This window comes from Lemur catta, chromosome 6 (assembly GCF_020740605.2).
Source record: "Lemur catta isolate mLemCat1 chromosome 6, mLemCat1.pri, whole genome shotgun sequence".
NCBI classification, from domain to species: domain Eukaryota; kingdom Metazoa; phylum Chordata; class Mammalia; order Primates; family Lemuridae; genus Lemur; species Lemur catta.
The window spans coordinates 57,416,225-57,442,361 of NC_059133.1; the positions used below are offsets into that span (position 1 = coordinate 57,416,225).

Below are 26,137 nucleotides of genomic sequence, written 5' to 3' on the forward strand. Positions count from 1 at the left end.
AGTCTAAAATCTGAATAACCCAATTTTCAAAGCATATAAAACTAGTATTTTCATGATTAGGTTTATGGAAAAGTGGTTTCATTATGTTTCTATATTGGATCAATTATGTAATTAGATGTATTGTTTCAATTCAATTACCTAATTTGCCTGCCAGTCCTCCTCTGAGTGCTTATTGACTTACAACTGTGGAGCAGTTTAGTGTAGTGGAAAAAACATGGTTTTGGGGTCAGTCTTCCCTTCGAATTTTGGGATCCACCACTTAACAGCTATGTGACTTGGGGATAAAATTACCCATCTGAAAAGGCTGTTTGCGTGTTTATCCATTCAACAAATACCACTAAGCACTACACTTGTTGGTAGGAATGAAATGTTGAACAAGAAGACATAGTCCCTACTCTTACAGGACTTAAGAGTCTTTTTATTTTATTATTTATTTATTTATTTATTTTTTGAGACATAGTCTCGTTCTGTAGCCCCAGCTAGAGTGTTGTTACGTAATCATAGCTCATTGCAATCTCAAACTCCTGGGCTTGAGCAATCTTCCAGCCCCAGCCTCCCAAGTAGCTGGGACTACAGGCACGAGACACCAGCTACCACAACTGGTTAATTTTTCTATTTTTAGTAGAGACAGGGTTTTGGTCTTGCTCAAGCTGGTCTCAAACTTCTATCCCCAAGCGATCCTCCTGCCTCAGCCTCCCAGAGTGCTAGGATTACAGGCGTGAGCCACTGTGCCCCGAAGACTTAGAGTCTTAATAGGAGTTCAGGGCAGACACCCCAGGAAGTGAGACCTAAACCAAGGCCTGCCAGGTAAGTAGGAATCAGTTACAAGGGGCACAGGGGCAGGGAGAGCAGAGTCAAGTAGAGGGGCCAGCATGCAAGAAAGCTTGGAGGGGACAGAAAACAAGGCACATCTGAAGATCTTAACCTGAGACTAGCAGAAGCATAGGATGCAAGACTGATAGTATGAAGATGAGGCTGGACAAGTGGGCAGTGCTGGGTCGCTAAGGGCCTTGTGAGACATGCCAAGGAAACTAGTCTTCATTCTAATGACAGAGGGACACCATGAGCAAAGACAATAGAAAGGAAGCACGCATAGCAGTGCCAGCCCATGGCAGCTGGCCAATAAACATTATTTCCCCTTCTCATCCCCAGAAGAATGGTTAAAAGGGGTGTTTATTTGGTTTTGATTTGCAACAGCATATGAAATTTTCCCCAAGAATAATTTAAATGGCTACTTTCTTCCTATAAACATGAAGGGAAAGATGATAGAAATTGATTAAAGGATGGTAGAAGAAAACAATACTATGTCACTCACACAACCTGAGAAATGAGGCGCTTGCTATGCATAAACCCTCCCTGTGCTAGCTCACAGACACAAAGCTGGCTGGGCAAGGCTTAAAAGATGACCACATGGCTAAGTTTATAGAAAATGTAAGCACTGCTCTGGGACTCTATCTTTTTAAAAATCAAAACAAGGTCCTTAAATTTCATTTTTTTAAAGCCATTGTCACACAGGAAATTGTTAGGAATTTGTAGAAATTTGGCCAAGATTAAATTAACATTAACAGAAATAAGGTTATTTTCTTACTGATTCTGCACTGGTTAACATGAACTCACAACTGTTAATCCAAAAGTCCCTTGCCTAAGTTCTCGTGTATGATGAATATAATATGTCTACATAACAGAAAACAATTTTGAAAACATAGTTTGCCCTTTGGTTTATAATTTGGGGTGATTTAACACAATATCATTTAATACTGGTCACTAGCTGCCTACAATCCATTTATAACCAATTAGGCAACATATAAACAATTGGTTTATTGATTTTAAGGGAAGAAAGTGCTGAATTTACTAACTTCTTAACTGCTATAGGACTTTTATTCTTTAGCCATGTGTGGAAATGATTCTTCTTAGTGGAAAACATATTATCTAAAAATGTTTATTAAAAATATATCATTTATCTATTCCACTCCTGTGTATTTACCCAAGAGAAACGAAAGCATACATCTATACAAAGACTTGTACATGAATGTTCATAGGAGCTTTATTTATAATAGCTAAAAATGGGAAATGATGCAAATGTCCATCAACAAATGAATGCATAAACAAACTGCAGTATATCCACATAATGGAATACTACTCCACAGTAAAAGGGAATGATCTACTGTTGTGACCTACACAACAATATGGATGAATCTCAAAGTAATTATGCTGACTGAAAGAAGTCAGGCCTCCCCCTTGCAAAAAAAAAAGTAGTAAAACTATATGATTCTATTTATATAAAATTCTAGAAAATACAAGCTAAGGTATAGTGACAGAAAACAGATCAAATGGTTAGGGGGTAGGGACAGGGATGGGGAGAAGTGGGAGGGAGGCATTATGATGAAATTTTAGGGGTGTGATGGATACATTCATTATCTTAATTGTGATGATGGTTTCATGATTGTGCTATGTCAACACTTAGTAATGGGTGCACCTTAAATATGTGCTGTTTGTTATGTCAACTATAACTCAGTAAAGCTGTAAAAAACCCTAATTTTTACACCTTTATTTGTGAGGGTAAAAATTATGCCCTTGGTGAAAGGACAGTAACATCTCGGAGTCAGTCTACCTGAGAGATACTGTGTAAGCTGAACAAGTTCATGGAAAGATAGTTCCTGACACTGGGTTCATACAGCTGATACCAAAATTAGGCCCAAATTTTAGCTTAGAACAGGTAAGTCAAGATTCACTAAAGTGAAGGTCTTATTCTAACAACCACTACAAAATATGCCACTGAACGTGACTGCCAAGTAGGAGCTTCAAAGAACAAATAAATCAACCACCCACTAGGACAGTTAATGTATAATCTGGAGCCCATGGAAAGAAGTGTGTGTGCTTGAGTGGGATGGGATGGTGTCAGTCAGGAAAGCGTCATTTTCTCTCACTTTGGTGGATCAGGGGAGTTTAGGACTTCCAGAAATACCTTCAAGAGAGGCGAAGGAAGTTTCTATTGCAGGCCAGAGAAAAGTCTGAAGTTTAAGAAGGAAACTCTTTAGAGACCCAACAGGGGCTCTCTAGGAATAAAACCATGTATAGAAGAGTAACAGGTTAGTTCTGGAAGCAGGCCAACCTGAACCTACCTTGGGCTACAAATTCTGAGAAAATTAATCTAACACTAAATTTAACGAGGGTGGGCACTAATTCACCAGACAAGGGTTAGGGAAAATTTTAGAACTACCCAAGAAAATTTTAGCATCCTGTAATAATCTGTGTGTACAGAGAACTGGGTGGGGACTGAAAAACTGGTCCAAGAGCCTAAGTGGCAGGAGGTACAGGAGTTGCCTGACAAACTGGGATACTTTTGAGAGAAGGAGTACTCACCATTAATAATTACTGCAGGGCAGTCTACCTACAATTTATCTCAACTGTTCTTCTAGGTATTTTCAAACATCTATGAAAAAACAGCTTACAAAACTAATTAATATCAAATAATATTGGTATAAGATGACAATTTTTCTCATGTATTGCCTATTTGAAAGTTAGATCAAATATGCAGCAATTGTTAAAGCTCCAAAATTAACCATAAAACATTTACTTGACAACATGCTAGAATGAGAGGCAATACGCCAAGTGGTTTAAGGAATGGGCTTTTAAAGTCAGACTGCTCTGGATGTAGATCTTAGCATAGCCACCAAGAGCTGTTAAGCAAATCAGATCTTAGGGGTCTTAATTCTGCTCTTTGTTGTTTTCTTTCGGCTGTCACTCATGGTAAATTATTTCCACTAGTGTTTTATTTCTTAGCTCACAATCAGTGGATTTTTCTCTGAGGGAATCCCAAGTCCCTGGTTGAGGATGTATCCTTTCAGGAGACCTTTGTGCCCCAGGGTTATCATCAGCGGAAGATCACTTTTTAATGTTAGTTCTTACCAGGCAAGTAGTGAAACTCAAACCTTGTACCCACTGACCACAAACTATCAGGGAAGGTCCCTGCCCCAGTTATCCCAAGATAAGGCACAAGGCAAGCCTTCTCAACATCTTCTTGTGCTGGCGGGTTAATTTTTTCTAATTTACTCTTCTGCTGAAGATGTAAGTCCCTCCAGAGATCTTTATTACCAGTTTTCGACCTTATATTGGTCCAAGATTTTATTATTTTAATTAAAATTTAGAACTCTTGTTTACTGCCTCTTCTCCCCCAGGGCAGCCAAAATGAGCACCATCTTACCAGTCTGATTTTCAGTGTTCACCATTCTCTCTCTCACTCCTGTATGTATTTAAAAGAAAGCCGGTTATATTTTATCCAGCATTTCTACAGGGAAATTTTCTTTCCCCCATGTGTCCAGGAGAGAATTTTCAGGTTCTAATTGACTACACATCTAAAAACAGAAGTCTGAGCAATTTATTGAGTCTCTCTAAACCTAGTTTCTCATCTATAAAATAGGGTAGAGGATTGTTGAGAGTACTAAAAATTAAAAAATATATTAAGCACTTAGCCCTTTGACTGGTACACTGAGAGTACTTAAATGGTAACAATAAAATTACTCTTATTGGCAAACCTTAAATTTTACAATCATCTATTGAAATAAACAAATTCAACCTGATAGAGTGGGTTTTTATTGTGCATTGGCGTAAGGAACCTTGAATATTCATTAATCTCCCAAGTAATTGTGGATCACTGCTCATAACCCATACCCATAATGAAAGTATGCTATTGAAATGATCCAAACCAATTAATTAGAGCACATTTATTAAGGTTCGATTTGCCAACTCTGTTTACTTTGTGGTTTTGAATAAAATTAGAATATTTAGGAAAAACTCCCTAAATTGGTAATTCAGCAGGTATTCTCTTCTAAGTTCAAATTAACTGATACCTGTTTTGGGCTGTAAGCACCCAGAAGGCACTAGCTATTTATTTGGAAAAATACTCATACCAGTACCATGTATACCTGAGTACCTATTAGGTAAAGAACATTTCCTAAACATGACACTTTAGTAAAGTAACAAACAGCCAAGAATATTTCGAGTCTGATACCTAATTGCTGTTTGACCTGGGGCAAATCACTTAAGCGATTATGAACCTGTTTATTTCCCCATCTCCAAAGAAATCTGCGCTTCCTACTTTACTGAGTACTCATGAGGAACAAATGAGGCAGGGAGCCAGTGGTATGTGAAAGTCTTTTGTATAGTGTAATGTATTATAATTCCATAAAGCATTGTTAAGATATGTTAAAAGTATAACAATATCCCAGTCTGTTTGGGGGCATTATTTTCACATATAGAAATACAAAGAGGTAAATTTCTCCTTGTCTTCTGGTCCTTTGAATTACTATAGCCACTCTCAAGCAGGGCCCTATAAGAGACAGATGTCTAAATTTAAGCTTCATTCTACCCAAGCCTGCTGAAATAGCTTATTGTGCTTTAGGGTCATTATGTGGTCTATCTGGTCATCTGTGCACCCTCAGAATGTAGCAAAGGGTAAGTCCACAAGGGTGCAGAAAAAGCTTAGAGGGAAAAAATATAAGCTGTAGTTTTTGCATTGTGTTTTTCCGTATGAATGAGTAATAGTGTTACACAAAGAACCCCTACAAAGAAAGAGCTGAGGTAATCGCCTCATGACATTAGTAATGATTTCAGCACATAAAGGGAACTGGATGGCAGTAATTCAAGCAGTCTAAAAGACTCTGAAAAGGCCACAGGCACTAAAAGAACCATAGACTGCTGATTGCTACCAGTTTAGAGAACTTAAATTTTCCAATCCACAAGATAGAAATTAGTGTACATACCAATAAGCACATTTTAAGTTGATTGACATCTTATTATTTGAGTGATTTATGAACAAAAGACAAATTATTTCCCATGCCAACTATTTACCATATTTTCCAGACTATATACTATAAATAAAGCCAAGATTTATGACATATTTTACCCCTTAATTTCTTTCTATTAAATCCCTCCAAAAGTAGCTTTACATTTTCATCAATTCAGTAATTCAAACAGTTATATGTTGAGTGTCTCCCAAAGAAGCTGACTGGCTAGTACACTCTGGAAGTTATCCCAGAAACTATGTGCACACAGGACACCACAGGCAGAATGAGGGCCTTGACCTTAAATGTGCTTCGTGATATGTCATGTGACATCTCAGATAGCATACAAAGGAAGACACAACTAAAATATTGTGAAATATTAGCATAATTTTTCCCTGTAAGAGTGGCACAACTTTTTAACATCCCTTTTATAGTTGGTCAGAATCTGATTTTTCAAAAACAGCCTATAACAAGCAATAATTAATGTCAATTCTCTTCTTCCCCATCCCTTGAATGCAGCCTCAGTATTCTAAACTTCAGTGTTTCAGGGGCTGTCAGAGTAGATATTCAAGATAAAACCTATTTGGCATCCCTGGGTTGGGCTATAACAGGTTCTGGGAGATACTGACTAGGATTAAACTGTAATAGGGACAGGAAACAGTCAAGTCTCTAAATGTAGCTCTTAGAAGCCTGGAGAGAATGGAATCTGAATTATAATGTGGGAACAGCAACCCCCAAAATGAAAGGTGCTAATGGAAGCCTTAGGACATAGTTCTTCCCACATTCCCTCACTAAAGTGAAGTATTTGTCCTAGGTGTGTGCATAATTGTTGAATGAGGCATCAAGATCTATTCCATGTGGCAGCTGTGTGAGAAATCACCACGTAGGGCGCACTCAATGTTTCCCCTTGTTGAGAGAGAATTCCTCTTCTATTTTGACAGCACAGACGTCCCTAACAGCACATGAAAGCTTCTCAGAAACTAGTCAGAGATCTCCAGGAGATAAATGGACATGGAACCTTTTTATTACTCTACTCTGCTGAATACAGGTCTTAGGAGAAAGGATCCAGTCTTTGTACCCATGAAATTATTAAAACATGTAAAGTGATCAAGAACATTATGCCACATCTTCAAGGCTGCAGACAGAGGAGAACCTTAGTGTTTGGAAATACAGAGGCCTATATGGTCTCATTCAACAATGAACAGAGACAATTTGTTTCTAGAGTTGGTAAATTCCCCTCAGGCAGGGACTTTTGGTAAAAGGGATAAAAAAAGGTTTCCACTCCTCAGCATTCGCAAGATCCTTTGCTGCACTCTCACATTTAACATGAAGCCATGAGAGCAGCCTATTTACTGTCAAACTACATTTCTTTGAGACAGCTTTGGAGAGGATTGTTTCTAAGAACTACATGTCACATTGTTCCCTACTCTTTGCCATTTACTGCAATCGAACCCTTTGCCACACTGCAGCGGAATCTGCCAACAAGGAATAACTACTAAACTGAGAGCCCCCTTTGTCCATGAGGACCCAACTTGTGCTGTACTGACGTGGAAGGGAAACCATCCAAGATTTTGAACGAGTAGGTTTGAAGTATGTACCATTATAGACACAAAATGTTTTATTATGATGGTCTGCTAGAGGTATCCTGTGTTACATTTTGACAAGCACTTGAAGCCACAGAGCTATTTCTCTTTCAAACATAGTGACACCACAGATGTGAAGAAAAAAAAGCACACACAGTTAATGAGCCCACAGCATACCCAAATGCTCTAAGAAATTAGCAAAAACCTAGAAAAAAACTATTCATATGAACATGGATCAGTGAATAGGTTCAGTATAAATAGCTCAACAATTTGACAGCTGTCAACAAAAGTCAACCACAACAATTCAACCTTCCTAGGAATCACCCCAAAGACATGGTAAGTAGACCATGTTTTTGTCTGTTAGACTAAAACAGTATGGGGAAACTTTTTGCCAATGATTTTATTACCAGTAACATGACAGTAGATCCTATATTGAGGCTCTGAAATAGATTTACTATGTTTAATCTCAGAGGCCTATATCAAGATCTTGTCTGGAACTTGATCTAAAAAAAAGTTTTTTAAGGTTTTTAAAAACTTCAGGAAATATTCTGAACAGACAACTTAAGGTTGTTTGCAGTTATTCCTCGAATATGAAGTAAAATTTACTTTAGGAGGATTAAGGATTCCAAGTCTAGTGAACAGGGATAGGATGAAGATACCTAGCTCCCCCTAATCTTATGACTCTTATTATAAAAAGCAGATTCTTAAAAACATATAAATGTATACAAAATATATTAACACACACATTAACACACTTATATACATTTTCATATCTATTACAACTTTGCATGACTGCCGTCCCATAATCTTTAATGACAAAATTTTGTCCTAAGTCCAACTACTCCTATGCCTGCTGCAAAGAGGAAGAATCCAGTTTATGAGTATAAATGAGTTAAATGTATATACAGGTCATAATTTGGGTGACAATGAAAATAGCTACTTAAGCACAGCAGGATTTTGACCTAAGCTTTGGCTGGTATTTATTTATAACTACATGAGTTTGGGGGTTACATCAAGGAACTGCTAAAAAAATTCAGCATTTTAAAAAAATAATTTTACTCTTAAGGCTCCTTTATGTGTGTTGTTTACAAAGTGACATGGAAGAGTTCTGGCTCTTACATCAGCATAGAGAAAGCAGAACTTATTTCAGGAACATCAAGGTAGTAACTGTCAGAGAGAAAAAGTTCTGATAAACCTACCAGGAGGCGTGCAGGCATCTGCTGGAGACTGGACAAATGTGGATCGTCTTTTGGTTGGCATGGGCAAAGCCATCTTCTGTTCTTTATGCTTTGCCAGTGCAGCCTGAACTGCTTCTGTGTGGATATCTGGAAAATTAAACATTTGCATTTATTAGCTCCTGGCTCTTGAAGTGTTTGCCACCGTGGGCTGAACTATCACAGTCTCAATTGTTAAAAAGGGTAAACGGGGTGTTTAGGTGATTTTTATTTATCATTTGATTTAGACCAATTAAAAATAAAAATAAAAAAAATAGAAACAAAAGAATTCAAGGACAATTTTACAGAGGAGGAAAATAAAGACCAGAATGACTATGTGACTGCTTAAAATACCAGACAAAGAGTTGACAGAGATGTGGGGGTAGGAGGGTAGGGAGAGAATACACAGTCTAACATGCATCTGTGCCAGGCAGGGAATTCTGCCTCTAAATGGAATGAGTGCTGTGCAGGTGCCTGGAGAACACTCATTATTTTTCAAGAAAAGAAGCTTAGGATTTGCTTAACTGTCTGAAAGAAAACTTGGTTGAGACCCCTCAATTCTATGCCACAGGAACAGAAGGAATGATTTTGATCTAGAAAAACACAAGGGCAGAAGTTACTTGTTTGCCACTTTGGGCACAAATGAATTCAGCTCTCTACTTAAATGTCTAATAGGAATCTCAAAATCAACATATCCAAACAGAATTCCTGATTCTCTAACACCTCCCCAAAACACACTCTATATTTCTACAAAATAGGATCATACTGTACACAGTATTTTGTATTCTGCTTTTTAAAAAAACTCTTACAAAATCCTTCTCTGGTAAATAATCACTGAGGTACCTTCCTAGTTCACAAAAACCAATTTCCTCTTGTTTAGGAACAGGCTCAATCCACATGCATCCTTCCATGCCTCTCTGTTATATAAATGTACCCTTAGAAGATCTAGACTAATTAATTAGATCCCTTTTTTGAAATTTAAACTCTGAATCAAGGAACTGCACGTCCTAGAGTTGAGTCACTTTAATAACAGTGTCCTAGAAAGAAAAAACGTCTTTGAACTTCAAGGTTGAGATCCTCAGAGTTATTTCTTCCTTACTAGGGATTTCTTATCTATTTCTTTTGCTTCTATGACCTACTCCAGCTACTAAAGGTAGCATAAGTGGGCCTCTGTTTCCGGCAAAAAAAAAAAAAAAAAAAAAAAAAAAACAAACTCACAAAACTTTACTAATAGAATTAGAAACATCTAATTCTGTAAATATAGACCTACAACATAATTTTAAAGGGCTGCATAGTATTCCACTGTATAAATGTGCCCTAAGTTATTTAAGCAGCCCCTAGCTTGTTTCCAATGTTTTGCTCCAATTCATAGCAAGAATAATTCAGTATTTTTACCTTAACACGTCTAATTATTTCCTCAGCATTAATTTCAACAATTGCTGAGATCAAAGTATACGTACTTCTTTTCCCAAGAATACTTTTCGATATGTATTCCCTAAGAACAAGTCTCTTTCTCTTATATAATCTCACTATATTTATCAAAATCCAGAAATTCAACATTGACACGAACTATTATCTAACCCATAATCCATATTCCAATTTAGCCAGTTGTCCCAATAATGTCCTTTACAGTTTCTTTCCTCCTTTTTTCCTGATCCAGGACCTAATGCAGGATATCACATCATTATATTTAGTTGTCCTGCCTCTTTATTTGGAACACTTTCCCAGCCTTACTTTGTCCTTTATGATTCTGACATTTTTGTACAGACTAGTTATTTTGTAAAATCTCCTTTAATTTTGGTTTATTTGGTACTTCCTCAATCATTTCAGGTTATGCATTTTAACAGGAATACCATAGAAGTAATATATCCTTCTCAAAACATGATGTCAGGATGCATCTGCTCCATTACTGGTGATATAACTTTGATGATGTTATAAGACTACGTTAACATTATATACATCATTAACTTTCACACACTAGTTTTAGCATCCATTGATGGTTCTTGGCTAAAGCAGTTATTATTATAACAGTTACAATATGGTGATTTCATAACTCCATCATTTTTTCCATATTTATTAGTTGGTATTTATCACAAGAAAAAGCTGGCTGGACATGGTGGCTCACGTCTGTAATCCTAGAACTCTGGGAGGCCGAGGCGGGTGGATTGCTCGAGGTCAGGAGTTCAAGACCAGCCTGAGCAAGAGCGAGACCCCATCTCTACTAAAAATAGAAAGAAACTATCTGGCCAACTAAAAATATATATAAAAAAAATTAGCCGGGCATGGTGGCGCATGCCTGTAGTCCCAGCTACTCGGGAGGCTGAGGCAGGAGGATCACTTAAGCCCAGGAGTCTGAGGTTGCTGTGAGCTAGGCTAACGCCACGGCACTCACTCTAGCCCGGGCAACAAAGTGAGACTCTGTCTCAAAAAAAAAAAAAAAAAAAAAAGGACTGAAGATCTTTAGTAGGTGATAGAGAATGATTTCCAGGATATATTGTTAAGTAGAAAAAGGAAAGTGCAAAAAAAATCATAATATGCTACCTTTTGTTTATGAAAATTGGAGAAATGAGAAAATGCACGTCTGCTTATTTTTCCATGCTCCGCGCCCGGCCGAGATCTTCATTCCTTTGTATAGCTGCATACTCTTTCATTGTATACCACATTTTATTCAACTATAACCCTATGTTTGGACATGTAGGTGTTTCCAATATTTTACAATTACTAATAATACTGCAACAAATAGCCTTATGCAAATATATCTTTATACTGAGGTACATCTTCAAAGTAAATTCCTACAAGTGAGACCCCTAAACCAAAAGTGAATACTTTAAAAATTTTGTTACATCTTCAAAATTTTCCTTCAAGAGTTTTTACCATACCATACCAGCAATGTATAGGTGTGCCTGTTTCCCATAGCCTCACCTCCAAAGTATGTTGTCTACGTTTTGATTGTTGCCAACTTGATAGCTGAGAATTGGTATCTCAGTATAGTTCTGTGTTTTTTGTTGTTTTAGAGACAGTGTTTCACTCTGTTACCCAGGCTGGAGTGCAGTGGCGCAATCATAAATCATTGTAACCTCAAACTCCTGGGCTCAAGTGATTCTCCTGCCTCACCCTCCCAAATAGCTGGGATTACAAGCATGCCACCATGCCCAGCTAACTTTTCTTATTTTTTTTGTAGAAATAGGGGTCTCCCTGTGTTGCCCAGGCTTGTCTTGAACTTCTGGCCTCAAGAAATCCTCTTGCCTCAGCCTCCCAAAGTGTTGGGATTACAAGCATGAACCACCATGGCCTCATTATACTTTTAATTTGCATTTCTTTTATCATTAGTGAGATTAAACATCTTTACAAAGGATTTAGAGACCATTTTATGTTGTTTGTTTTTAAGTAAAATCGATGTTCATTTCACTTGACCATTTTTTCTACTGTGCTTCTGTGTTTATTTTCCCTTAATTTTTTTTTTGAGACAGAGTCTCGCTTTGTTGCCCAGGCTAGAGTGAGTGCCGTGGCATCAGCCTAGCTCACAGCAACCTCAAACTCCTGGGCATCAGCGATCCTACTGCCTCAGCCTCCCGGGTAGCTGGGACTACAGGCATGTGCCACCATGTGCGGCTAATTTTTTCTATATATATTTTAGTTGGCCAGATAATTTCTTTCTATTTTTTTAGTAGAGACGGGGTCTCGCTCTTGCTCAGGCTGGTCTCAAACTCCTGACCTTGAGCGATCCACCCACCTCGGCCTCCCAGAGTGCTAGGATTACAGGCGTGAGCCACCTCGCCCAGCCTATTTTCCCTTAATTTTTAAGTGCTCTTCTTCTGTAAGAGAAACCAGCCCTTTATTTCTGAGATATGTTAGAAATATTTTCTTTCAGTTTATTTGTCTTTTGACATTGTTTATTTTTTAACCAAGCACAAGTTTTTAAAAATTGTTATAGCCGAAAGATCTCAAATCACCAATCTAACTACACCTCCAGAAACCAAAGAACAATCTAAACCCAAAGTTAGCAGAAGGAAAAAAGTAATACAGATTAGAGCAGAATTAAATGAAATAGAGAACAGAAAAATATGGGGGAAAATCAACAAGAGTTTCTTTTTTGAGAATATCAACAAAATGGACAAACCTTTAGCTAAGTTAACTAAGAAAAAAAACAAGACTCAAATAACTAAAATAAGGAATGAAAAAGGAGATATTACAACTGATAACAGAAATAAAAACTATAAGAGACTACTATGAATAATTATATGCCAACAAATTGGATAAACTACAAAAAAATCAATAAATTCTTAGAAACATATAACCTACAAAGACTGAATCCTGAAGAAATAGACAATGTGAACAGAAATAACTAGTAAGAAGATTGAATCAGTAACCAAAAATCTCCCAACAAAGAAAAGCCCAGGACCTGACAGTTTTACTGGAGAATTCTACCAAACATTCACAGAAGAATTAACACCAATCTTTCTCAAACTATTCCAAAAAACTGAAGAGGAGGGAATCCTCCAAACTTATTAATATTTTATAAGGCCACTACTACCTTGGTACCCAATCTAGTCAAAGATACTATAACAGGAAAAAAAAAAACAAAAAACTACCAATCTATATCCCTGATGAAAACTGATGTAAAAATCCTAAACAAAATACAGCACTGGTAAATCAAATTCAACAGCACATTAGAAGAATTATATATCACGACCAGGTGGGATTTATTCCTGGGATGCAAAGATGGCTCAATATACAAAAATCCACAAATGTAGTTAATAATATAGTAGTCCCCTCATCCAGTTTTGCTTTCTACAGTTTCAGTTACTGTGGTCAACCGTGGTCCGAAAATATTAAGTAGAAATTCCATACATAAGCGATGTTTTAAATTGTATACCATTCTGAATAGTGTAATGAAATCTCCTACCCACTCTGTCCTGCCTGGGACATGTTAGTAACTTAGTATCCATCTTGGTTATCAGATCGAAAAAACACAGTTCTCATTATATATGGGATTCAGCACTATCTGCGGCTTCAGGCACCCAAGGGGGATCTTGGAACATATCCATTTTGGATAAGGAGGGACTACTGTATACACTACATTAACAGAACCAAGGACAAAAATCACTTGATCATTTCAATTGATACAGAAAAAAATACTCAACACCCTTTCATGATAAACACTCAAAAAACCAGGAATAGAAGGAAATTGTCTCAACATAATAAAGGTCATATATGAAAAACCCACAGCTAATATCATACTTAATGGTGAAAATCTGAAAGCTTTTCCTCTAAAATCAGGAACAAGACAAGGATGTACACTCTTACCACTTCTATTCAACACAGTACTGGAAGTAGCAGCCAGAGCCATCAGGCAAGAAAAAGAAATAAAAGGCAACCAAATTGGGAAGGAAGAAGTAAAATGATCTCTGTTAGAATAAATAAACAAATTCAGCAAAGTTGGGGGATACAAAATCAACACTCAAAAATCAGTTGTGTTTCTATATACTAACAATAAACTACCTGAAAAGAAAATTAAGAAACCAATGCCACTTAAAATAGCATCAAAAAGAATAAAGTACTTAGAAATAAACTCAACCAAGGAGGTGGAAGACCTGTACACTGAAAACTATTCGCTTATTAAGTATGAAATATCTGATTTCCTTAAGTACTAAGTTAGTTGATATCCCTGATATTTCATTTTGACACTCTTTTTTAAATTTTTATTTTGAAGGTACATCCTTAGTCTTTCAAATGCAGTTTGGCTTGTGATTATCTTTCAAAAAAAATTTTAGAGCAATTTTTGTGAAACCGTGGATAAGTCAAAAATTAGTGTTATTTTCAAATATGAGTTCCATTGTGGAACCAATGCAGTGCAGACAGCTCAAAATATCAACAAAGTGTTTGGGAAGGATGTGGCTAATGAATCCACAGTACGTTGATGGTTTGAGAAGTTCCATTCTGGTGATTTTTTTTTTTTTTTTTTTTTGGGAGACAGAGTCTCACTCTGTTGCCCGGGCTAGCATGCTGTGGCGTCAGCCTAGCTCACAGCAACCTCAAACTCCTGGGCTCAAGCAATCCTCCTGCCTCAGTCTCCCGAGTAGCTGGGACTACAGGCATGCACCACCATGCCCAGCTAATTTTTTCTATATATTTTTAGCTGTCCAGCTAATTTCCTTCTATTCTTTTAGTAGAGACAGGGTCTCGCTCTTGCTCAGGCTGGTCTCGAACTCCTGAGCTCAAAAGATCCACCTGCCTTGGCCTCCCAAAGTGCTAGGATTACAGGCGTGAGCCATCACGCCTGGCACATTCTGATGATTTTAATCTTGAAAATGAGCCATGTAGATGACTTGAGACCAAGGTAGATAATGATGAACCGTAGTGCAAGTGAATCCATCTCAACCTACACATGAATTAGCAGCAAGGTTTGACGTTACTATTCCAACAACATTGGACCATCTGAAACAAATGGGCAAGGTAACAAAGCTGGATAGATGGGTTCCTCGTTAATTAAATGAGCCTCAGAAGAGAAATCGTCTCAAAGTTTGCCTTTATTTGCTGTCATGACATAATGGTCAATCATTTCTACATTGTATTGTTATGTGTGATGAAAAATGGATTCTTTTTGACAATCACAAGCATTTGACACAATGGGTGGGTAAAGATGAAGTGCCGAAACAGTCAAAAACTGAATATTCATCAAAAAAAGCTAATGGTGTCTGTTTGGTGGTCCAGTGCAGTGCTGATATTATCCACTACAGCTTCATGAAAGCTGGTCAATCCATTACAGTGGATGTCTACTGCAACCAGTTGGACAAAACGATGAGGATGCTTACCATCAAGCAGCCGAGATTGGTCAATAGAGACAGGCCAGTCCTCTTGCAAGACAATGCCTGATCACATGTCATAAACACTGCTCAAACTAAAGACGCTGGACTTGGAAACTCTTTTGTCATCCACCATATTCACCAGACCTTGCATCAACTGACTACCACTTCTTCAAGGCTTTGGACCACTTCTTGCAAGGAAAAATATTCAATTCTCAACAAGCTGTGGAAAATGGCTTTTGTGCTTTCATTGCCACTCACTCTCCAGACTTCTTCACTGCTGGTGTAAACAAGCTACTGTTAAGATGCCAATGCTGTGTTGATAATTTTGGCACAGACTTTGATTAATTGTACTGTTTTTTAAAATTTATTTCATTTCAGTATATTACACAGGTACAACTGTTTCATTGTACTGCTTTTTGTTTGAGATATAATAAACTAAACTTTTGAATCGAAATTGGATATTTCATATTTAATGACCTAATATAAAATATTACTGAAATAAATTAAAGAGGACAGGGGAAAGACATCCTGCATTCATGAATTGGAAGACTTAATATTGCTAAAATGTCCATACTGCCCAAAGTGATCTAAAAATTCAGTGTAATCCCTATCAAAATCCTAATGGCTTTTTTGTTTTGGCAGAAATAGAAAACCCTAAATTTCAAATGGAATCTCAAAGGATCCCAAGTAGACAAAACAATCTTGAGATAGAACAAAGCTGGAGGTCTCGTACTTCCTAAGTTCAACATCTACTACAAAGCTATAGTATTCAAAATCTTCGTACTGGCATAAGGACTGACAAGAAACAGAACAGAGAGCCCAGAAATACACCCTCTCACATAAAGTCAAATGGATCTTAAACAAGGGTGCCAAGTCTACACAATGGGGAAAGGATAGTCTTTTCGACAAACAGCATTAGGAAAACCTAAACATGCAAAAGAATGAGCATGGATCCTTACTTTACACGATACACAAAGTTGACTCAAAAAGACCTAAACAAACACAACAACTGAAACTAAAACTCCTAGAAGAAAACATAGAGAAAACATTCCATGACATTGGATATGACACCAAAAGCACAGGCAACAAGAGCAAAAATAGACAAATGGAAGTACATTAAACTTAAAAAATTCCTGCACAGTAAAGGAAACAATAAATAGAGTAAAAAGACAACCCACAGGAGAAAATATTTGCAAACCATATGTTACATAAGGGGTTAATATCCAGAATATATAAAGAACTCCTACAATTCAGTAACAAAAAAATAAACAACCCAATTTAAGAAATGGGCAAAGAGTGTAAATAGGCATTTCTCCAAAGAAGATATACAAATGACCAATAAACATGAAAAGATGTTCAGCATTGCTTTCATCAGGGGAATATAAATGAAAACCACAATGAGTTATCACCTCATACCCATTAGGAGAGCCACAGCTCACACTGATAAGAATGTTTTTTCTATATCAGGAAAAAAAAAAAACAACAGAAAATGATGGCTGCGCACAGTGGCTCAGGCCTGTAATCCTAGCACTCTGGAAGGCTGAGGCAGGAGGATCACTTGAGGTCAGGAGTTTAAGACCAGTCTGAGAAAGAGTGAGACCCCCGTCTCTACCAAAAATAGAAAAAATTAGCTGGGTGTGGTGGCACATATCTATAGTCCCAGCTACTTGGGAAGCTGAGGCAGGAGGATTGCTTAAACCCAGGAGTTTGAGGCTACAGTGAGCTATGATGACGGCACTGCACTCTACCCAGGGTGACAGAGCGAGACTCTGTCTCAAAAAAAAAAAAAAAAAAAAAATTTTTTTCTAGCTCCATAAATAAATTTGATCATGTTTTTTTGTTGGGATTAATTTTATAAACTGATTCAGGAAAACCTGACATCTTCATGTTGTTAAATCACCCTATCTAAAAACAAGGTATGCCTTTCCATTTATCACGTCTACCTTTCTGTCTTCCAGGGGTGTTTTAAAGTTTTCTTCGTAAAGGTTTTACACGTTTCTTATGTGTATTCCTAAATATATTTTATCTTCTTTATTGCTTTATTTTTTAAAAGTTTTTAGTTTATTAATCCTCTTATGAAAAATCCACACAATGGCTGCAGATAACGTCACTGCAGAACGTTTACTTCTTCAAGCCTTTTACTAACACCAAGATTGGCCTTTGCAGTTCCCCTGGCTTTCTTCATTCTGTTCTTGCGTTCCTTTCCCTGCTTTCTTGAGGACTTTTTCTTCTCATACAGGCCATGTCTTGTAAGTCTATGTTTGGGTTCATTTTTCTTTGCATAATCCAAGGAATCATAAATCATGCCAAAGCCAGTTGTCATGCCACCACCAAAGTGAGTTCTGAATCCAAATACAAAAATGACATCCAGTGTGGTCCTGTACATTTTGGCTAGTTTTCCCCAAATTTCTATCTTAGGTACTGTTGCCTTCCTGGGGTGAAGGACATCAATGATCATTTGTTTCTTCTGAAGTAGTTGGTTAGTCATAAACTTACTGTGTCTTTCATGATGGTGGTCAATCCTCAAGCAGCCAGGGAAGAAAAATTTCTTGTTTTTAAATGAGGTTTGCTCTACCATTATCTACTGATTTCTGTGCTAATTTTATTTATATCCTGCTATCTGACTAAATTACTTTATTAAGTTAATTTTGTCATTAATTGTCTTGGGTTTTCTAAATAAACTGTATTAACTACAAATATAGTTTTACTTCTTTTCTAATTCTCACACTTCTAATTGATTTTTCTTATCTATTTGCATCAGCCAATACCTCTAGTACAACTTAAATGTCAGTGTCTTTAGGATAAAAAAAAAAAGCCCTTGTAAATAATAAAAAAAATCCAATTAAAAAAATAAGCTTAGGCAATGGACAGGTAGTTTATAGAAGCAGCACAAATGGCCACTAAACATATCTCCAAATGTCCAGTCTCATCAGTAATAAAAGAAATAACACTTTTACCAACTGGATAGGAGTGTCTATTCCCCCACATCTATGGATGACATTGGACCATTTCTTTTCTCATCTTTCCTAAAAAGATTAAGTGGAAAATGTTATTTTTTCAGTTTTAAAGCAGCTGTTCCCTATTCTTGGCTTGTTTTTATGAACTGGTTAAGACATGGTAGATCAAAGGCACAACTAGGCTTTAAGGACCAGGAGCAGAACAGATACCAAGTGCCCTTACCTATTAGGACATTTCTTTAGACAGACAGATAGGGACAGAGTGAAAGGCAGATATGTGGGTGGGTTGAGTCATAAAATAGAGAGGTACCGTTCAAGGAGCTACCTGCAAGCCAACAAGCAGTCATGCCATTTTTACCAATTTTTTTTTTTTTTTTTTTTTTTTTTGAGACAAAGTCTTGCTCTGTTGTCCAGACTAGAGTGCCATGGTGTCAACCTAGCTCACAGCAACCTCAAACTCCTGGGCTCAAGCAATCCTACTGCCTCAGCCTCCCCAGTAGCTGGGACTACAGGCACGTGCCACCATGCCCGGCTTATTTTTTCTATATATTTTTAGTTGTCCAGATAATTTCTTTCTATTTTTTAGTAGAGACGGGGTCTCGCTCTTGCTCAGGCTGGTCTGGAACTCCAGAGCTCAAACGATCCTCCCGCCTCGACCTCCCAGAATGGTAGGATTACAGGCGTGAGCCACCACACCCGGCCCATTTTTACCAATTTCTAAGGAACTGACCTCTTTAGCATTTTTAATTATGGTAGAGGCAGCAATGATTAAGTTCTGAAACATTAAGATATCACATTAATTTTGGCACTACTCTGTGTGCTGGGTGGGGAGGGGTGGAAAATTTTAATTTTGCATTTCACATTCCCCTGTCTTGACAAATTATGTTTCTTTTGCCTGGAATATCTACATAGCAAATAACTATTCATCCTTCAAAATGGCTCAGACATCACTACCTCCATAAAGCCTATCCTTGACACTGTATGCCTTCCTCTGTCTCCCTTTTCTAAGCTCCCTTTATAGCTTGTATAGAATATCCCTCAAAAAAAAAAAAAAAAAAAAGATTCTGTATTTCCATCTGTGTTTCTCCGGCATGTAACATTCTGCTCAAATCATAGGAGGTCTACAATAAATGCTTGCTAAACTGAACTCAATTTACCTTTCATGGTACAAGGAGTGTATTAGTACAGAAATAAAATGATCCTGGTGCACCAGTGCCAACCATCTCAGCAAATGTCACGAATCAGAGATCAGATTTGGACAGAGACAAGAGAGTTCACAATTAGAGTGGCAGAAGGAGTTACTGTTGCATTTAGGTCCTAGCATTAAATCAGAAGAATTCATATTCAGAGTCAAAGTCATTAAGAACAATAACTGATTTCAGACTTCAAATCATTCATTCACGCTATCACTTTAAAACCTATCTTTGTTATTTTTCTGTTTACAATACACATTTTATGTGTATTTTACTACAATAAAAACAATTGGGAAAAAATTAATATAGATATTGTAAAAAGATCTAAACATATACAATGCTAAAATGATAATTTTCTCTAGACCCACCACTTCTCAGAAATAATCCCACCTCAATAGTTTGGTATATATATTTTCAGGTTTTTGTGTCTATAAACATACTACTGTAATAATTGTTATTTTAAAAAATCATATCATATGCTATATACTATCTTTCCTTTATTACTTAAAAAGTATATTATATACATCTTTCCATTATCTGCACAAATAGACTCATTTTTTCTTTTAAATCAGCTTTCAAAAAAGTACAGTATGTGGACATAGTGTATTTAACATTTTATTATGAACAATACAACGAACAATAACAAACATCCGTGTGTGTGTGTGTGTGTGTGTGTGTGTGTATCTCTTTGTGCAGGTATGTATAAAATAAATTTCTAGAAGCAGAATTTCTGGGTCAAAGAATATGAATATTTAAAGTTTTAAAGATATTACCAAAATGTTAGGCTATTACTTGTAAGAGCACAGTACCAACTTATTTTTGGCTCTGAAATGAAATAATTTTATACTGCATTTATATTGATTATACTATTTTAGTGACACTGAGGTTTATTTAGTTGAATCAAAATTGCTGTGTTTTACGGAATTTATAAAGCCATCTCTTATAAAACTTATTCTTATTTCAGACATGTTAAAATGTGGAAAGTGCCCCTCTTTTAGTAGAAGATATATGGTTCTTAGCTGCCTTGAAAATAAATGATTAATCACTTATACTGTAAGAAAGCACTTTCTCAGTAACAGACAATAGCAAATCAAATTCTCATATTTATTAATTAAAAGACAGTACATTTCCCAAAGTATGTTTACATGTGATATGAAACATGTGACAGCAAACTTGACAAAGTTAGGGAATTAGTCACCTTAATAAAGCTGTAGAAGGCCTGTAACATCTGGATAATTAATTATGGAGCATGTTCTTCCCTGCCACAGCATTCATAGTAGCATCAGACCACAAAACAAATCAAACTACCCAACTATTTTCTAAGATGATAAACCTTGGCCCACACACCAGTGTCAAAAGGAGATGTTCACCGTTACTCTATTAGCAAACACTCTTACTGATAAGAACAGGCAGCTCTCAATTGAATTGGACTCATTTACCAGCATACAATTCATCATGATCTTTGATAAATAAGTCACTTCCGTAGTCCCCAGACACAGCTGACTTTGGACATTTCTGCCAGAAGCATGGGGAAGCTGGGTATCACTTTCCAGCACTAATGTTTGAGCTGAATAAAGTGTAACAAATACTCCCTTCAAGTCTATTTTTGTTTTATTTTTATTGTTTTGTTTGAGGTGGCTAATTTCTCAAGAGATTAATATCAAAGGAGTTGTCAGAATGACTTAAAGTAGGATCACTTTCCATCTCAGGCATTAACTGTGTGTTTTCTACACTTGGGATCTTACCACATGTGTGCAGAAAGGTGCGTCAAGCCTTGATGTGCAAGAAAAAGAAATATACTAAGTAAGTAGTATATTTTGGAAACGTAAGGTCTCTCTTGGCTAAACACAAAGAAGAGAATCAGGTTAGAAGATCTCAACTCTGAATAAAGACAGGCTCTTTTTCCTGTGTCTGAAATATGAAACACTAAGTCTATTTAGATTTGATTATGACTGGTTGAAATGTTGTATGTGTTAACAAGCCTCCACCAAATAAGAGGATTTTCCGGTTATACTTACCAACATTACTATTAAATCCTTCCTATGTACCCATCACTTTATTCTGAATTTTTGCAACTTTTACTAAACATACTCTATGTTCTTAAGCATTTTTGCGTATGACATGTAAACCCTTTCTACGACTAGAGAGTAGCAAAGAGGTATACGTTCAGCTCCCATCAACCTCTGCAACTCATCCAGTCCACCTCTGCTGCTGCTGTTGGTTTCTTTTTATTCAGAGAATGTGCTGAGCTTTCTTTTGCTATTTAGAAAAATGTGGTTTTCACCCAAAGTCTACACTTGCATGCCTCTTTGGTGTTTCCCCTCATGAGAATAATGCAATACTATCATAGCTTTCAATATCTTCAGGGTTTTTAAAAATCACCTTTTCTTCCCTATTTCACCTCCTTTCTGGCCTACTTCTTGCTACTACCCTAAAAAAGAAAGAAAAGAAGCGGAAAAAAGGCGAAGGGGAGGAGAGGGAAAGAAAAGAAAAAGAAAAAGAAAAAAACAAAAAGTCCCAGTGAGATAAATATCCAAAACTCAACTGCTAAACTAGAGATCACACCTGGGTTTTTGTATGTGAGGCTCAAAACTTTACACTACTAAATGAACTCACTAAAGGCTTTTTCTGTGTGTGACTGGCTTGGACACAGGACATAGAGAATCATCTTTTCAAACAAAGGAAAAAACATAAAAACTCCCAGAGGGCCAGGGATGAAAGTTGTGAAGGCTAAAACTCTTCTGGACAGGTTAGAACCTGCTGCTACTCAACTGGACCGAGCCTCCAAGGGTGACACCGGGTGCCTGGAAAATCAGGCTTCAGTGCCTGGCAACAAATAGGAGCTGCTGATATGCTTTGCTACCTCCAGCCTTACCTCCCCCAATCCACTCCTTGTAACTAATAACTACTTTTATTCCTTCCTTTCTGTAAAATACCTATTTAGCTCTTATATGTGTTAGGCCCTGTGCCAGGCAGTGATAAAGCATGCGCTCTGTAGCTGGAGTGAGCTACCAGAACAAATAAAAATCTGATGATGTTACTGCTCCATTGAAAATCCTTCAATGACAGTCAAGATCCCTTAAGATCTGATCTCTGGTAATCCTTCTATCCTCATCTCCCATCTCTTTCTGGCTTTGCATTGTAAGTTCTGGGCACTCTTTCCCTGGCTAACTCATGTCTGCCTGCCGTGACTCAGCTTAGATGTCTTACTCTCTGAGAAAGCCTCCCCTGATCACTCAAGACCAGGTTAGGTACAAGAGAATATCTTGGTATGGTGTGTAACCTTTTTCTCCCCACTAAATATTTTTCATCTTCTCCTTCTAGTGTGTGAAGTATCTGTCTCATAAAATCAGCCCATAAAATGGTCGAAACAGTTTTGCAACTGTGTCTTTTCCTAATTTTTCTCTAAAGCAGTTTCTGAGAGGATGTAACAAACAGTTTAAGATTCAGTGACATTCAAGAAAAGGTTAGGTTCAAGAAAAGGTTAAGCAACCTTGGTTGGTACAAGGGAGACAAAAATCTGGAAAAAGTAAAATAATATTCCAGTTAGTCTTTCAGCTTAATCCTGCGACTTCTTTCTAGAGATGGGATCTCTCTCCATCATCAGGCTGGGGTGCAGTGGTGTGATCCTAGCTTACTGCAGCCTTGAACTCCTGGGCTCATGTGATCCTCCTGACTCAGCCTCCTGAGTACCTAGGACTACAGGCATGTGCCACCACACCCGGCTAATTTTTCAATTTTTTGTAGAGATAGGATCTCTCTATGTTACCCAGGCTGTTCTCTAAATCCTGGCCTCAAGCAATCCTCCCATCTCAGCTTCCCAAAGTGCTGGGATTGTAGGCGTGAGCCACCGTGTCCGGCCAATCCTGCCACTTCTTAAAACAAAAAATGTGCCACAGAGACCATCACTGGTGCTGGGACAGTAAATGGGCACTGGAAGGGCTCCCTATGCCACACATCCACTGGGGGTCTACGATTTGTTTCTCTGCTCCTCAGTGGTACATCTAGTACTTCTGGCCAGGTAGTCCCGGGCACAGTATGAGCAGGAATATACCCCTCCTGCCAGACAAGCACACCTTGCCTTTTCCCTTCCCATGGCTACTTTTTGGGTTAGAATAAATAAAATTTAAGAGTTTACTAATTTGAAATTTCACCGTGAGTTTTTGTTCCCACTCCATCAGTTAAGAGATTAGTTACTCAACAGCTCTGGCAAATACAGAAGGACCTGCCTCTTCCAACAGAGTCCACGGAGCTCTCCCAGTACCATCCCACATGACCTAACCCTTCACTTTCTTGTTTATTTATTCCCATTGCCTTTGTGCTTGTCTAGCTCCCCTTCTTAGACTGTTAAATTCATTGAGGTCAGAAAGGGTCTTATTTGCTGCTATATCTCCAGCAAACGTTGAATATCCATTATACCTGACACAAAGTAGATACTCAATATTTCATCATATAAAATAAATGATTGATGAATGAATTAATATAGACATGTTGGTGCCTCAAGGGAAAAAAACCAAAGCAAGTATCAGAAGCTCTCAGGATACACAGTTCATACTCTAGTCAGTAAAAACTATTCAGCTGGTCCTTTTGCCGTTCCTTCTCACCTGATCGATATCGTTCATCCCTGGCTCCCCCAGATCGAGTTCGGTGGTACTTAGAGGGAGCGGAAGTTTGAGCTGCAGATGGAGCAGGTGTCTGGTTCCTAAGTTCTTTCTGTACTGCTGGATCAGTTTCTAAAAAAGGAAGTTTGGAAGATGGTTATCCAATAACAGTAATAGCTGACATTTTCTGAGTACTTCAAGCATTCTCACAACACTCTGAGGTAAGTGCTATTACTCCATCTATAGTAAAGGGTTAGAGAACTTTAACATATACACATAAATATAATACAAAGACATCCAGGCTAAAAAATACCATCTTAGAGCCGTAATTATCATAGGCTGATAGGAGAGAAATAGCAAGAAGATACATGCAAAGTGAAAGGCCATTCTAGAGACTCCGAAGAGTGGTGGTAATGAGGGAATTGAGGTGGGTGCACGTGACCCCTCAATCCTACACAAAGAATAGCTTGGGGAGCTTTAGCCACCACACCATAAGTCATTCCAGATAAACATGTAATTCAAGCAAAAAGAAGGTACTTATTATGCAAGCATAGCTTCAAGTCTACCAGCCCCTCTTCCAACTGGAGTCACCACTGAACCTGTCCCCATACTCTGCCCTCTTGACATTTGCTGTCTTATCAAGAATATGGGGAAGGGGGAAATAAGCAAGTATATGAGCTGAAGAAAAAATACTAAGTTCTGATATTTTACTACGTTTTAAAAAATGATTAGCTCCTAAGTCACTTCCTTAAAAAAATTATAGTAAGAACATTTAACATGAGATGTATCCTTTGAACAAAATTTTAGGGGTACAATACAGTATTTTTAGCCATAGGCACAATGTTGTACAGAAGAACTTATTCATCTTGCATAACTTAAACTTTATTGCTGTTGAATAGCAATGCCCCATTTCCCCCTCCCCTTAGTCCCTGATGACCACCATTCTACTCTCTGCTTCTATGACTCTTTTAGAAACCTTATATAAGTGAAATCATACAGTATTTGTCCTTTTGTGACTAGTTTATTTCACTTAGCATAATGTCCTCCAGGTTCATCCATGTTGTCACACATTGCAAGATTTCCTTCGAGGCATATGTAAGTTTCTTAAACAGCACTTAGTTGTGCCCAGGAAGGCACACATACACCTAGCAAATTAAATGCCCAATATAGTAAGATGTCATCTATGCAGCAAATGCACTGCTCCAGACTGCAGCTGAGAATCACCTTACGAAGCCAAAAAATAAAAGCCCAGACTCAAAGCACAATGGTCCAGGGGATAAAAGCAACAGTCCTACATACGCTGGTAAAGGCTGACAGCATCAAAGCATTACAGGAACTGAGATTCATAATGACAGTGTCATATCTTTAAAAAAAAAAAAAAAAGAAAGAAAAGAAAAGAAAGCTAGCATGCTGGAGAGGCCATGTGCAGAAGCTCTAGTCAACAGTCCCTGCTTAGTCCTCCACCTGCCTTTGCCAAGGCACCAAACGTGAATAAGCCATCTTAGACTGTCCAGAGCATCCCATCTGTTAGCTGGGTGGGGGGAGGAGTGGGAAGAGAATCACTGAATGACCCCAGTTGGCACCACGTAGAGCAAAAGAATCACCGAAATGAGCCCTGCCCAAATTCTTGATCCACAAAACCGTAAGACAGAATAAAAAAAAATTTTTTAAATGGTTAGATTATTTTTTATATACTGTGGTTAAGAAGGCAAGAAAGAATAAATATACTTAAGGGTGCTCTCCACTAACATGTTTTTATGGATCTAGAAATGCTGTTTTTGATGGTTCCTGGCAGCTGAGCTTTTTTATTATTAACTATATTTATTATTAACTATATATTATTAACTATATTAACTGAGCAGAACATGTTTCAGACACAGAGATTTTGAAATGCCTGGGATTGTACACTGAAGTTTTAATCAACCTAAATTCTCTTGATAATCCATTTCACAGAAGAGCTATACTGAATTCTTAATATTTTCCACACCTTGTTTCAT

General features: G+C 37.5%; 1 protein-coding gene across 2 annotated transcripts in view; it reads right to left on the minus strand.

Annotated features, from left to right (window-relative positions):
• Window positions 1-26,137, minus strand: part of DIP2B (disco interacting protein 2 homolog B) — a 209,474-nt gene that overhangs the window by 67,121 nt on the left and 116,216 nt on the right. For both annotated transcript variants that reach the window (XM_045554932.1, XM_045554933.1), the window contains exons 3-4: window positions 24,144-24,272; window positions 8,566-8,691 (exon numbers count right to left, since the gene is read on the minus strand). In XM_045554932.1, coding sequence (XP_045410888.1) covers window positions 8,566-8,691; window positions 24,144-24,272 — 255 coding nt within the window. The remainder of the gene's footprint in view (window positions 1-8,565; window positions 8,692-24,143; window positions 24,273-26,137) is intronic.